The 16,014-nt window shown below is 39.6% G+C and overlaps 1 protein-coding gene across 1 annotated transcript in view; it reads left to right on the forward strand.

The window, feature by feature from the left end:
* The first annotated feature begins 2,732 nt into the window (after nucleotides 1–2,732).
* The window catches only part of LOC129838084 (inactive phospholipase C-like protein 2), a 51,132-nt gene continuing 37,850 nt past the window's right edge, over nucleotides 2,733–16,014 (forward strand). The window contains exon 1 of the mRNA XM_055904792.1: nucleotides 2,733–2,990. Coding sequence (XP_055760767.1) covers nucleotides 2,733–2,990 — 258 coding nt within the window. The remainder of the gene's footprint in view (nucleotides 2,991–16,014) is intronic.

The raw sequence follows: 16,014 nt of genomic DNA on the forward strand, positions 1-16,014 counted from the left end.
CTGTATACCAGGGAGCTAGTTTCTTATGACAAATGTTTTTAGTTTTTAGGGGTGCAACTGCATCTAGGGTATTGCGCAAGGTTAAATTGAGTTCCTCAGTTAGGTGGTTAACTGATTTTTGTCCTCTGACGTCCTTGGGTAGGCAGAAGGAGTCTGGAAGGGCATCAAGGAATCTTTGTGTTGTCTGAGAATTTATAGCACGACTTTTGATGCTCCTTGGTCTGAGCAGTACCGCTTGCCGTGCAGTAGCAGAGAGAACAATCTATGACAAAGGTGGCTGGAGCCTTTGACAATTTTTAGGGCCTTCCTCTGACACCGCCTGGTATAGAGGTCCTGGATGGCAGGAAGCTTAGCCCCAGTGATGTACCGGGCCGTACACACTACCCTCTGTAGTGCCTTGCGGTCGGAGGCCGAGCAGTTGCCATACCAGGCAGTGATGCAACCAGTCAGCATGCTCTCGAGGTTGTTGTCCTGACACCACACGGCCAGGTCTTTGACCTCCTTATAGGCTGTCTCGTCATTGTCGGTGATCAGGCCACTGTTGTGTCATCGACAAACTTAATGATGGTGTTGGAGTCGTGCCTGGCCACACAGTCATGAGTGAACAGGAAGTACAGGAGGGGACTGAGCACGCACCCCTGAGGGGCCTCCATGTTGAGAATCAGCGTGACGGATGTGTTGTTACCTACCCTTACCACCTGGGGCGGCCCATCAGGAAGTCCAGGATCCAGTTGCAGAGGGAGGTTTAGTCCCAGGGTCCTTAGCTTAGTGATGAGTTATGAGGGCACAATGGTGTTGAACGCTGAGATGTAGTCAATGAATAGCATTCTCACATAGGTGTTCCTTTTTTTCCAGGTGTGAAAGAGCAAAATGGAGTTGGTCTAGGAAACAGGATGCACCTCAATTTTCGAGTCTCATAGCAAAGGGTCTGAATACTTCTGTAAATAAGGTATTTCTGTTTTGGTTTTTAATAAATTTGCACACATTTCTACAAACATGTTTTAATCTTGTCATTATGGGGTACTGTGTGTAGATTGATGTAAAAAAAAAATATATATATATATATATATATATATATATTTAATACATTTTAGAATAAGGCTGTAACGTTACAAAATATGGAAAAAGGGGAGGGATCTCAATACTTTCCGTATGCACGGTATATAAACCCGGGATTGTATATCCTGCGCATTGGCCAATGAGGGACCATAAAGCTACCGGTCGGCCATATTGGCACTCCCCAGAATACAGAGTCCGCCATAGGAATGAATGGAATTCTACTGTATTTCAGTTAAACGTGTCAAGGACAAAATGACATGCATAAGTATTTGTTGTGGTAGTGGGGACAGTAACATTAAAACTTTCAAAAATCATACTTTAAATACATTTAACAAATATATATATATATAAAGTATGTTTAACTCACATAATATACATTTAAAGTATGCATATAGGTGTCTGTAATAGAATAAACGCGGGACATTAATAATTGCATTTCTATAGCTTCCAAAATGATTTTGTTTTTATTGTGTTGGGTGCGTGCCAGGACGTAGACGCGGTGGCTTCAAAACAGTGCCCTATTCAGTCATCTAGTGTAATTATAGAGAACCGGTTTTGATCGATTACCTTTTTCTATGAGAAAGGTTTGATTGAAAGAAGGTTCGTTGTCGTTACTGCCTGTTACAAGTAATTTGTTCACTTTTCGAATTTTTCTAAACGGTTAGCTCGCTAGATACATTTTATTTAGATAGTAAATGTATTGACAGTTGGGTTTAGTCGGTGACTACTTGTTAACAAGCTAGCTAAATTGCAAGTTAGCTAATGCAGCAACTGGTGGTGATGCAGGGACTGAACAGTAGTCGCGTCGTTGCAGCTGGATAGCACAGCAGAATGGAACTTTGTTCTCTTCCTACAATACTTTATCAAGCAAGGCAAGTGTGATAACACGAAATTATGTTGCCATGGGTGGCTGTAGCACAGATACACGAGGGTTAGTTAGAACATTTTTGGCTGTAGTGTTAGCTTGCCAGGTTAGTTAATGTTAGCTAACTTTTGGCAAGTTTATGAAATGTGGGCTAATTTGTCAGTTAACGTAACATGACAGAGTAAGGATCTCTGACTACGTTAACTAGCTATACCTAAATTAGCTCTAGTCTAGATATACACAGCAGCTAACAAACCAGGCACGTCTATCCGTGACGATTGTAAATATGGCTAACTTGTTGACTAACGAAGCTTAGCTAGGCTGCTAACTATCGAATGCCTTAACCAGACATCATAATTTCAAATGAGACGATGTAGCTAACGCTAGCTAATGCATCCATTATGAAACATCATTTTGAAATGTTATACCGACAGCTTTGCCAATTGAAAAGTCCATTGAATGCAATTGCACTGTTTGTATGTAATTAGCTAACGTTAGTCACATTAGACATATTGTGTGCATGCAATTTCAGATGATGTCTAACATTGAACAGTTGAATCTATTGATATTCAGTGTCTCTTGTTAATTATGCGTTTTGTTTTACAGAGCACAATCCATGGAGCACGCGACATTAGGTACGAGTCAAATATGGACCGAAAGATGATACGGAACGTTTTTGTGCAGATGCTATAACGAGGTAGCTAGCTAGCAAGCCAGGACATTGGGTAAATACAACAGCGTTGCAAGTGAAACACCTACATTGCAGCTTGACAGCTACGCTTGGTCTGTCTGTGTGCGTGGAGTGCCTATGGCGGAGTTTGGAGAGAACGACGGCTCATCTCCATCGAATACTGGGGATTTGGTGGCCTTTCCCAGTGATAAAACAGACGGGAAGACGCAGTGCGAAGTATCTGTCTTCAATGGGGACTGTGGGATACCGGCAGACATGGTTGGATCAGAATCTGTCGTAACGTTACCTGACAGCCCAGGGCTTGAAACAGCCAACAACTCCTCTGTCGGATTGGATTCCAAATCTGGAATACCACGCAGGAGCAGCATTATAAAGGTAAGTCATATTTGCATACGGATTTGAAAACGCGAAGAGAGATGCATGGTTGGCTAGATGGTTAGCATAGTCGATGCATCCTTAGATTTGATCTTCCACGAAGTGTACATGTTATGCACATTGGTTCAGCAACCTCGACCATACGACCACTTGCAATCCAAAAAACACTGTTCACACACACATTGACAATGCAAACGGTCAGGTGAAAGTATAGGTCTTGTCTGAATTTCATCGCAAGTGTCAATTCACCATTCAGAGCAAATTAAGTAACTTCTGTGTTGTCAGCTCATGGTAAATATCTGCGCTATTTAGCTGAATTCTGGATAGGTGACTACTAGGAGGGGATAAACCTCCATCAGATTGAATACTATTGTTTAAAAATATCCTAGGCCAAGTCCTCACTAAGTCATTTATGAAATTGAAGATGGGACCTTAATATGAAGACACAGGGAGTTAGTATGGGACAACAATGTCTAGGTTACAGGCGTTCTTACAAAGATGTTCTGTTCTGTTGGAAAACATTGCTTGAATGCTTTGCGTAAACTGAATTGGAGACCAAAGTGATCCGTTTGCGACATCTTTCAAACAACAATCTTGAGTGCTTGACATTTACCATATGTTGCCATTCCACATTTGGGAAAGTCGGGACCAATTCCTGTGGTTAAGAACAGTTTCCAAATTAAATTGGTGCCATTGTTGTCTGAACACATTGGTTTTGTAAGCAGTTCATCACGAGACAAGGCTTTTCCTCATTAAGACTTCTCAGCTTTGTATTCCGTTGTCTTCATTACGATAGTGTTGTCAGTTGTCTAATATAGAGGCCTACATATGGCCTCATGAAGGAAATGATGCATTCACCTATTTCCTCATTGACTGTGTTGCAAGGTTGTTCGTTTGACTTGTTTTCCCTGAAAGTGAAGGCTACAAACCCCTAAATAGGCCTACAAATTGCATTCATGTGTAGCCTAGGTCTTGCAGACAGAGGCTATCACATTGCTAAACTCACAGCATTTTTCTATTTAGCTTATTGCTGCTCATTAGGCAGGTTTCCATTGACCCAGGTTTATTCAATAAAAGCAATGAAGCAAAAAAAAACATTGCGAAGTGTAATAGAAACAGCAGCTATTGAAGAAATGTTCTAAAGATCGACAACATTTTTTTATCCATTCAATGTGTGGATTTGTCTTTTGTCAAACTTTCTTTATTGTGAGGAATTATGATGAAAACAGTTTTTCAGAATAAATGATTATTGCCGAATAATTTAAGGTACTCTGGGCACGTGATGTCACGCATAACTATAAAGCTCCACTACACATTTTAATTCTAAAAGTCTACTGCTTGCAAAAATACAAATGTTTATTTGCAGAACAAGGATTGTCTTGACTTTCAAGAGTGCCTGAATTGTTTCGCCTTGCTTTTCTGGTTGGCTGGATGCAAGTTTCACAACCCAATTGTTTCAGCTCTACAGGAGTGCAAGCTGCACAATGGCACAGACCATGGCGATACGTTGGCACATGAGAATTATTGGAATATGGCAAATATGAGTAAATTCTTCCATTCTATGCACGCTGGCCTTTGCGGGCTACCTGAGACATGAAACATACTGTAGGTGGGAAGGCATACAAACTGTCACATTTATTAACGCGTAATTTCCCTAAATGGATTATGGAAACAGTTGAACCACTTTCATTTTTTTTATTCGGCACTCAAGGTTTTTGCAAATGTTTACGTTTTTGGGGGTCGGGGGTTGACATCATTACGGCCTGCTGTTTTTTTCACAAGACAGTTCAGTAGAAACAAAGGCAATTTCTATGCAAACTTTCTAAATGTCAACAACAATAAAATCACTGGACAAGTTAATGGAAACAGCTTATTTAGGTCTATCCCTTATTTCTATGCATCTTTTGATATTTAACCATTCCAGTGTTTTACTTTTTTACTTGCTATATTGTATTTACTTTGCCACCATGGCCTTTTTTTTGCCTTCACCTCCCTTATCTCAACTCACTTGATTGGTGTCACATTTTTGCCCCAGCTAACACAACTGACTCCAATAATCAATGAATGATGTTTTAGTTTAGACTGCAATTAGTTTAATCAGATGTGTTTGCTAGGGATTGGGGGGGGGGGGGGGGGGGGAGTGAGACAACCACTTTGGCCCCTGAGGACTGGAGTTGCCTGTCCCTGCTCTAGCCTTCTTATCATATCTGCAAGTCAACTGTGTAGCCTTATGAATGGATAGTCCCCACTGTGACTGCAGTTGCATCAATATCTTTTGATCAGCTAATTTCTGGACCTACTGTAGATGAGGCTCGTACTTGTTATTGTCCAAAATCTCAATCAACTATGTGAGCCTTTTCATTGTGGTATTGTTAATTTGCCAGCAATGAACATGGTTCTTTCCAGTTAAGCTCTTTTTCAAGCCATGTTTTGTGGGCAGCACTTTCTTGGCACATTTAACCTGTCTCACTTCCCAGCTGTGAAGAACTATTTATTTCATCTGATGTCCACTCCTGTGACTCAAGGTTAAAAAAAACTACAAACTAATAGTTAAATTATGTCTATTGAAAGGTATTGGAGAGCAGAGGATTCTGTATTTACCCCCCCAAAATTTGCTGCATATACTTTCACTCACCAAGCTCTTGGTTGGTCCAGGATGTTCACATTTGGGATACCTTCTGTGTCGACAAACCTGTCATTGCTATTGAACAAAGTGAAATGCTGTCACGTTCTAACTTTAGTTCCTTTTTTATGTCTTTGTGTTACGTTGGTCAGGGCGTGAGTTGGGGTGGGTAGTCTATGTTCTTTTTTCTATGTTATTTTATTTCTGTGTTTGAGTTTGAGTTTATTTTATTTTTACAGGGACAGTGCACATTAATCAACGTTTCAGTAAAAGTGCCGGTTTTAGCCAGCCGGCTAATTTTCAACCGCAGTCCCTGGGCAGGTTGTTAAAAACAATTACAATATAGACAATAGCAACATAGAACAAGACATAGCATACAGACATAGCAACATAGGACAAGCAAGATGTAGCATACAGGCAGAGCAACATAGAACAAAAAGCAGCAAGACAAAATTCATAAAAGCAACAAAGTGTTTCCACACCTCACAGACAACAGACATGGAAAGCGGAAACACACAGCTAGGGACCATGTTCACAAATCAGATTTTTTGGCCTGGCATACTGGCATACTTAGGTAGCCTGTTTTCCCCATTTTGGTTGTGGGTGTTTATTTTCTGTTTAGTGTCTGTTCACCTTGCAGAACTGTTTTTGTGGTATCCAATTGTTACTAATTACTTTCTTGTCTCATCGCTACAACTCCCGTACGAAAGCCATGCGTCCTCCGAAACACAACCCAACCAAGCTGCACTGCTTCTTAACACAGCGCGCCTCCAACCCGGAAGCCAGCCGCACCAATGTGTCGGAGGAAACACCGTTCCCCTGGCTACCTTGGTTAGCGCGCACTGTGCCCGGCCCGCCACAGGAGTCGCTGGTGCGCGATGAGACAAGGATATCCCTACCGGCCAAACCCTCCCTAACCCGGACGACGCTAGGCCAATTGTGCGTCGCCCCACGGACTTCCCGGTCGCGGCCCCAGAGTCTCTGGTGGCACAGCTAGCGCTGCGATGCAGTGCCCTAGACCACTGCGCCACCCGGGAGGCCTTTAATATGCCACACCTGTCAGGTGAATTGATTATCTTGGCAAAGGAGAAATGCTCACTAACAGGGATGTAAATAAATGTGTGCACAATTTGCGCTAAATAATATTTTTGTGTGTATGGAACATTTCTGGGATCATTTCAGCTCATGAAACATTGGACCAAAACTTTACATGTTGCGTTTATTTTTTGTTCAGTGTATAATTAATTGTGCACAGCCTTCAAGATTGAATTTATATGAATGATTTAAGCACTTCCAATGAGAAGACTGGCACTTTCACTTTGTCCACACTCATATAACATGAACACTGATTTTCAACTGTATGGAGCGCAAATCCCCATTGGCACACGTCGAAAGTTTTCCTTCATTTTTTAACCTTTGAAATCAACATTGTTTTTACATTTAATCCACCAATTTTCAGAGAGCAGCTTTCTGTGGAATGGGTAAGATATTTGTTTACATGTTTGATTGGTCAGATAAGTGCAGGCTTGTGGTAATGTCTGGAGTGGAATGGTATCAAATACATCAAACGCATGGTTTCCATGTGTTTGATATTCCATTTGCTTCGTTCCGGCCATTATTATGCCTCCTGTGATGTGGGGATGGAGGGGACATGAAGTGAATCGGAATGTGTTTAGGATATTACATGAATTATTACATGATTTATTACAGAATGATGCACTAGAAATGTGTAATTCTTCTGGAACAAAGATAAACAACTTGTTCTTAAGTTTTGAAAATAATGGTTCTGTTCTGGAACACTAGATATCACTTTTGTTTCCGTTCCTAAAAATGGTTTGTTCTTTGAAAATGATTCCAACCCCTGAATAATATAATAAGCTATTTACCTACTAAAGCAGAATAGTTTTTCTGCAGTGATGAGAGGATGTGGTCGGCAGTGGTGGAAGAAGTACCAAATTGTCATACTTGAGTAAAAGTAAAGATATCTCTAAAGAAAACTACTCAAGTGAAAGTCCCGCAATTAAAATACTGCTTGAGTAAAAGTCTCTAAAAGTATTTGGTTTGATATATACTTAAGTATCAAAAGTAAATGTAATTGCTGAAATATACTTAGTAAGTCATTTCAAATTCCCTATTTTAGCAAACCAGACAGCACAATTGGCTTTAAAAACACACACATTTATTTAAGGATAGCTAGCCATTCAATTTACTTTTGGGTGTCGGGAGACATGTATAGAGTAAAACGTACATTATTTTCTTTAGGAATGTAGTGAAGTAAAAGTAAAAAGTCTTCAAAAATATAAATAGTGAAGTACAGATAACCCCCAAAAAAACTTGTGGTTGGGGCTTAAAATAACACTTTCTCATATTAACACACACACACACACACACACACACAGTGGGCTGAAACTTGGCTTCCAAAGTTGTGGTATTGCTGAGTGGGAGATAGGCCTAGCTTGGGTCAGGTCACAGTATGTGCTCAAAATACAATCAAAAGTAGACTCGCACAATTTAAACCACTGTGTATCATACTGCTAGAGGTGTAAAAATCCAGATTTGTATTTATTTAACTAGTCAAGTCCGTTAACAACAAATTCATATTTACAATGATGGCCTACACATTATGTGAATGATAATGTAGCATTGGCCTAACAGTTTTTAAAATTCTGTTAAGTTTTGACCAACCACTGGAAATGACTGATTTTTGATTGAACCTGTGGCAAAATAATTTTTTCACAGGTTTCAGAGTTCTCTTTAACATGGTCCCTCCATTGTTTGATGGCTATCAATTATCTTCTGTATCTTGTTGCCAAAACCACAGCTCAGAGCATGTCCCTGATTTTAGTGATCGTCCAAGAAAATTGTAGGCCTAGGATTTTTCCAGCTGTCCACTGCAAATAAATCGATCTTCTGATCTGGTCCAGGCAGAACAGGAGTAGCAATACGTTCTCTTTCAATTCAGATGCTCCATATTTCAAGGGGAGCCTTATACTTCTACTTAGTTAGCTTAGGAATCCCTTGCAGCAATTTTTTTTCTTCCCTTTTCTCAAGACCAGGGTTATTTGTTGATATTGAGTAGTTTACATGACACCAGCCTACACCAGTTTATGATGCCTGATCTTTCTTGCATCCTAGCGCTAACCAAACCCTGTTGAATGTGAAATGTCACTGGTCTCATAGACTAGATATAACATGGTAAGTGTAAATCCATCCTGGACACTGAAATTGGAATGATATGTTCCGTTTGCTATGGTTACATAAGATGGAAGATTACTTGAGGCAAAAACAAAAGGAGGGTTTGTATGGTCGGGGTGGGTGTATAACGTGAATGTCTTGCAACGCAAAGGTTGTGTGTTCGAATCTCATCATGGACATGTTTAGCATTTTAGCAAAATGTGCTATTTTGCAACTACTTTTTAGCTACTTTGCAACTACTTAGCATGTTAGTGAACCCTTCTTCAAACCTTAACCCTCTTAGCTAACCCTAACCTAACTCCTAACCTTGACCCCTAACATCTAGCAACCCAAAGGTTGTGTGTGAATCTCAAGGACAATTTTTGCTAATTAACAGCATTGTTACTTCTTAGCATGTTATCTAACCCTTTCCCTAACCTTAACCCTTTTAGCTAACCCTGCCCTAACCTTGACTCCTAACTCTAGCCCCTAGCCACTTAACTAACGTTAGCCACAACAAATTTGTAACATATCATACGATATGGATGATGAGCATACACCAAATAATACATATTATTCAAAAACATAAAATATCACAATACCGTCCAATTTAAAAAAATAAAATAATAATAATACCGTGGTATGATATTCTGGCCATATCACTCAGTCCTACTTGACTGCATCAAATCAATGTAGAAAAGATTGCTCAGTTAGCCAGTTAGCTATCTAGGTAATTGAGGCTACAATATGCTGCGCTCCCTGCCCTTGTAAACAATTAACATGGCATGGCCTGTTTGCAAGGAACTTGAAACATTGTCAACTATTAGCTTGTCCGGCCCAAAGCTCCTGCTAGCGAACTAGTAACATTGCATAATATTTTCTGGCTCTCAGTTTCCTATGCCAGTGAGCGCTGGAGAGACACAGCTGTAGGATATTTGCGGGATAAAAAGTAATCAGGTAGGCCTATTTTATGATATTTCCACCGGATCAGGGCATGACATTTTTTTCCCCCTTTCTGAATGTTTATCTAAAGGGATAGAGCTGGAAAGATTTTTCAAATAGGCTACATTGAGGAACTATTGTCATTCTCAATGGATGTAAAAACAGACTTAGTTTACTTGCCGTTTGAGGCGAAGAAAAAATTACTTTGAGAAATAGTATTAGATCCCCAAAGGGGCACATTTATAGGCCTGCATTTGCGTGCAAGCCAGGTAGCCTATAGGCTTACTTCTATGCGTAATCAGGTGTGTGTCCTTAGTCAAGATTGACAGGAGCGCTACAGTACAAACAAAAGACAATGAATAAATTGACAACTTGTAAATGGAATGAAATAAATCAGTGTAGCCTAGGTTGTGTGCTCTGCAAACAATGTGTCCACTCCTACAAGGATGATGGTAAGACTGTAGTAATAATATATTGAATGCATTAACAGAAATTACCTTAACCAAACAAACATTGTAGATTAGAAATAGTGGGAATTAATGGTAAATGTACAACTGGTGATACTGGTGTGCCATCCCTATGATACTGGTGTGCCATCTGCAATGGATTAGTCCACTCAGACAGACGTGAATCAGACTGGTGTCTCATGTGCCATACATATTTTTACAAATATTTTCCACTGCTCGACTAAAAATAAATATTGGTCGACCAAACAATTGACCAGTCGACTTAATGGGGTCAGCCCTAAAAGCTATGAAGTGAACATGGAGCAAATGGATTGTGGGAGCAATGTGTCATTAATCCTATAATTACTTATCATTGTTGAAGGCTATATTATGATGGCTATTTCAGTTATCGGCCATCGGATGCAGGTAGGCATACTTAATTGTCACACATGCATTGTGCATCTTATTCTTTGTAATTAATATTTCACCATGCTATATCAATGGCTGCAAGAATGTTAGGAACTAAGCACTGCGGCAATATTTTGGCCTTGAAATACATCCACAGGTACACCTCAAATGATGTCAATTAGCCTATCAGACACTTCTAAAGCCATATAATTTTCTGTAATTTTCTAAGCTGTTTAAAGGCACAGTCAACTTAGCGTATGTAAACTTCTGACCCACTGGAATTGTGATAAAGTGAACTATAAGTGAAATAATCTGTCTGTAAACAATTGCTGGAAAAATGACTTGTGTCATGCACAAAGTAGATGTCCTAACCGACTTGCCAAAACTATAGTTTGTTAACAAGAAATTTGTGGAGTGGTTGAAAAACGAGTTTTAATGACTCCAACCTAAGTGTATGTAAACTTCTGACTTCCAACTGTATATTTTTTTCTCTTGCTTTGTCTGCTCTTTTCAATGTTATGTCTATCTCTAATAAGCTACCCAGGAAAGGGCTGAAAATAGCCCATATTATTATATGTAGCCTTAGAAATAAGGTTCATGAAATCAATAACTTGCTAACATCAGATAACATTCATATATTAGCCATTTCTGAGACTCACTTCAATAATTCATTTGATGATACATCAGTAGCAATACAAGGATATAACATTTATAGAAGAGACAGAAATGCGTATGGGGTAAGAGTTGCTGTATATATTCAGAGCCGTATCCCTGTAATGCTTAGAGAAGATCTTATGTCAAGTGTTATTGAAGTGTTGTGGTTGCAGGTTCACTTTGTCCATCTAAAGCCTTTTATTTTGAGGTGTTGCTATAGGCCACCAAGTGCTAACAGTCAGTATCTAAATAATATGTGGGAAATGCTTGATAGTGTATGTGATGTAAACAGATCTTCTTTCTTGGAGACCTGAATATTGACTGGTTTTCATCAAGCTGTCCACTCAAGAGGAAGCTTCTTACTGTAACCAGTCCCTGCAATCTGGTTCAGGTTATTAATCAATCTACCAGGGTGTTTACAAACACTACAAGAACAAGATCATCCACATGTATCGATCACATTTTTACTAATACTGTAGAACTTTGTTCTTAAGCTACATCCATACCCATTGGATGCAGTGATCACAATATAGTGGCTTAGAAATAGTGGGATATAGTTTTTTAGTATAGTTTTTTATAAGATACGTTTAATGCTAACTAGCACCTCACCGTGGCTCCTTGCTGCACTCGCATAACAGGTAGTCAGCCTGCCACGCAGTCTCCTCGTGGAGTGCAATGTAATCGGCCATGATCGGTATCCAAAAATGCAGATTACCGATTGTTATGACAACTTGAAATCGGCCCTAATTAATCGTCCATTCCGATTAATCGGTCGACCTCTATTCCAGATGCTGCACTTGATGAATTTATGAATTTGCTTCTTCCAATTATTGATAAACATGCACCTGTTAAACTGACTGTTAGAACTGTTTAGGGTCCATGGATTGATGAGGAGTTGAACGAGATGGGGCAAAAGGAGTGGCTAATAAGTCTGGCTGTATATCTGACTGGCTTACTTACTGCAAATTGAGAAATGTTGGGACTAATCTCAACAAAAATAACAAACTATATTATGAAGCCAAGATCAATGATATAAAGAATGATGGAAATTAAACTGGTGGGGCTGTTGAACAAGTTGAGGAGACTAAATTACTTGGCGTTACCTTAGATTGTAAACTGTCATGGTCAAAACATATAGATTCAATGGTTGCAGAGATGGGGAGAGGTCTAGCCGTAACAAAGGGATGCTCTGCTTTTTTGACGCCACACTCCAAAAAGCAAGTTCTGCAAGCTTTAGTTTTGTCTAATCTTGATTATTGTCCAGTCGTCTGGTCCAGTGCGGCAAGGAAAGACCTAGTTAAGCTGCAGCTGGCCCAGAACAGAGCGGCACGTTTTTTTTTCGTAGTCCCAAAATCCAGAACAAATTCAAGTACGTACAGTATTGCATGGAACTTCCTTCCATCTCATATTGCTCAAATAAACGGCAAACCTGGTTTCAAAAAACAGATAAAGCAACACCTTGCGGCACAACGCCTCTCCCCTATTTGACCTAGATAGCTTGTGTATGCATTGATATGTAGGCTATGTGTGCCTTTTTAAAAATGTATGTAGTTCTGTTCTTGTCTAATGTTCTGTATTATGTCATTCTGTATTGTGTTTTGTGTGGACCCCAGGAACTGTAGCTGCTGCTTTTGCAACAGCTAATGGGGATCCTAATAAAATACCAGAAGTCCAAATCCGTATTTCCATGGCTAATTTAGCTAGCTTGCCACCGGAGGACAACACAACAAGATGCAACAATTCAAGTTGTTTCTGTCAATGACGTTTGCTCTCAATGCGATTTGATAGGAGTGACGCTAAACCCAAACTGGCTTCCATTGACACTTTTTTAAATGTTTAAAAAAATATATATATTTTTTTTGGGTGCGCCAGGACCATTCACAGTTGAGCTCACACTGATTGGCTATTATTTTATACTATTTTTTTATCAAGAGAGGCCAAATACTTGCTGGCTTCCCTTGCATTCAATGCTACGGGCTGCAACAATGTCATACGCTTTCAGTCAAGATCGCATCAGATGGCCTACAGAGACAGAGTGGCGCTGTTTCGCTCGCTCGGATGCTTTCTAAGGTGAGATACATTCAGCCTCCTGTGATTTGAAGGAAAATTATGAAACACAGAGATGAAAGATTATAAATTATTTTCTATTTTCTTTCTTGGTAATTATTTTGGGGAAGTCTGGTTACCCTTCGCACCCACGAATAAACACCACTGGAAGACTGTCCATCCCCCATGTACCAACTTCCCTTGTGAAAATTGTAATGTCAGGCTTACTGCCATTTTTTTCTTGTCTCAGCACCAGCTTAACCACACCAGGATTACACTGGCATTTTACCCAACCACATGCTGTTATCCACCATGAGGACTTATGGCATTACCTTTTCAGTTAAAATATTGCGTACCAAGTCCACTGTTTGAGTGTTTCTTAATTTACCAAAATGCCATGCTCTGGTTGGGATCCAACGGCATCAGGCAACTCTGTATTTTTTTTGTCGTTGATTTAAAGATCTTCTGTCACCATTTCTGGTCTGGGTGCTGTCTCAAGTTTCTCACTGTGTGCTGTATTTGTTTCAGACGACTTGCTACTCTACCAAGCCTGCAGTATAATTTATTCATTCATCCACTAAGATGTCACTCATTTACAGGGCTGGGGACTTGACGGAGAGCTACCGGCTATAACCTGTTATTTCAGTGGGACCACAGATGACTTGGCAGTACTCAAGTGGCTTTACCAGGGTAAAGTTTGTAGCATCCCACCATTAATTGAAGGGAAGTGCATAAGAGCGTGATAACACAGGTATACACATTTCTGACACTTTCAATTATTAACAGATCTTAGCCCCTGTTCACTTTAAACCCAAGTCCGTTTTTGAATTGTGTAGTGGTAGGGAATAGGCAACTAGATTCAGCTGCGGTCTGATTTTTGTCAGAGCGGATGTTATGGGGTCCGGAAGAGAATTTATAATTATTTGTACATTGCAAAATGTACAAAAAGTAAGCCCAAAAATATATTTCAAAATAATAATTTTGTAAATATGTTATATTGACATGATCACATCTCTCTCTTTATATGTGGAAATGTTTACTGTATTCCTGGTGATTTTTAGTATTTTTTTTTTTGCCGAAAAACTGAAATCCTTGATATTAGTTTTGGTTTTTTTTATCTTGGAGGGGGGGAAATAATTCACAGGCCGGTTTTGACCCACGGGATGCCTGTTATTGACCCCTGCCATACATCTTCAAGAGTTGGCCCAGGATATGACATAACTATTCGATAGCATACATTTTGCTCAGTCTGCAGTCGCCGACTGCAATGTAGGCTAGTCGATCTCAAACACAGCCGGGATCTTTTGATCTGTGATTGAACGCTAGAAAGGCAGTCACTGTCAAGACACATTGGCATTGTACTCTACAACTTTAGTACAATTATTGAGCTCACAAGATTTTTCTTCTCACATCCTAATTTGTTCATGATTGGCATATGGATTTCTTTGACCTGACAACATTTCCTCTGCCCCAGCACCATCCTCTTCTCCTGTTGGATCTTGGGGTTCTTCCAGCTATGCAGCCAATAAATCGGCAAAACCGTAATCACACTAAAGTTTATGCAGGCTTTGGGCATCTTGATACCCTTGGCAAAAACTAAGCAGTAGGGCTTAATTTTATTCACAGTGCAGTACTGTGGTGTTAAGAAGCCTTCCAGCAGGATGAGTTAGGCTAGTCTCATTAAAGATGCCTTATTAGATGCTGAACTATATTGAAGCTGCTCACTCTCCTTCATGGATATAAATTGTGTGACATGACACCTATGATTTATTGCTGCTTGCCTCTTTAAATTGATACTTTGGGATTTTGGTAGGAGTCAGATTAATCGCGGATACCATTTTTGTCTGTCCAATATGAAGGAAGTTAGCATTGGCTAACGAAACTGCCTCTAACTAGCGTTACCCATACACTTTGTCATTGCACTATCTGCTAGCATGGGTTTGGACCTATGTAATTACGATGACTGCACATTTTGCCTTACGTCCCATACTGTTTTTGAATGGGCTTTAAGATTATATAATCAAATTAATGAAAACACGGTCATTTTAAGATGTGTATATGAATTTATATCTGGATTAATTTACTTCTACCCAATGCATTTTATAAAGATTTTTGAATTCATTTTCTTTTTTCGCTTGAAGACTATTGAAAAAAAGGTAAGTTGTCACACTTTCTCATCGTAAAGCAATGTTATAACTGATGTGATTTTGATATTGCACGTAGGTCTACCTTTCATTTCCCATATTGGCTATTGTTTCTCATCACATTGTAGTCTAATATAAATCTGGTTCAGGTCAGATTTAAAGCAGGGGTTCCCAACTAGGGCAGGGCTCGACATTAACGCTTGTCCTCTTGTCTGGGACAACTTAAATATGAGCGGAGGCGGTCAGCATTTTAAAACTATTTAATCATAATTGTTTAACTTCTTATGGCTGAAGGGGCAGTATTGAGTAACTTGGATGAAAGGTGCCCATATCAAACGGCCTGCTCCTCAGTCATAGTTCCTAATATTTGCATATTATTATTAGTATTGGATAGAAAACACTCTAAAGTTTCTAAAACTGTTTGAATTATGTCTGTGAGATTAACAGAACTCATATTGGCAGGCAAAATCCTGAGTTGAAATCAAAACAGGAAGTCAGAAATCTGAGCCTGTGTGTATTCACCAGAATCCCTAAAGAAATCCACTTGCGCTATTAATGATGTTGCACTGCCTTGGGGTTCCACTAGA

Source organism: Salvelinus fontinalis, chromosome 38 (genome assembly GCF_029448725.1).
Source record: "Salvelinus fontinalis isolate EN_2023a chromosome 38, ASM2944872v1, whole genome shotgun sequence".
Taxonomy (NCBI): domain Eukaryota; kingdom Metazoa; phylum Chordata; class Actinopteri; order Salmoniformes; family Salmonidae; genus Salvelinus; species Salvelinus fontinalis.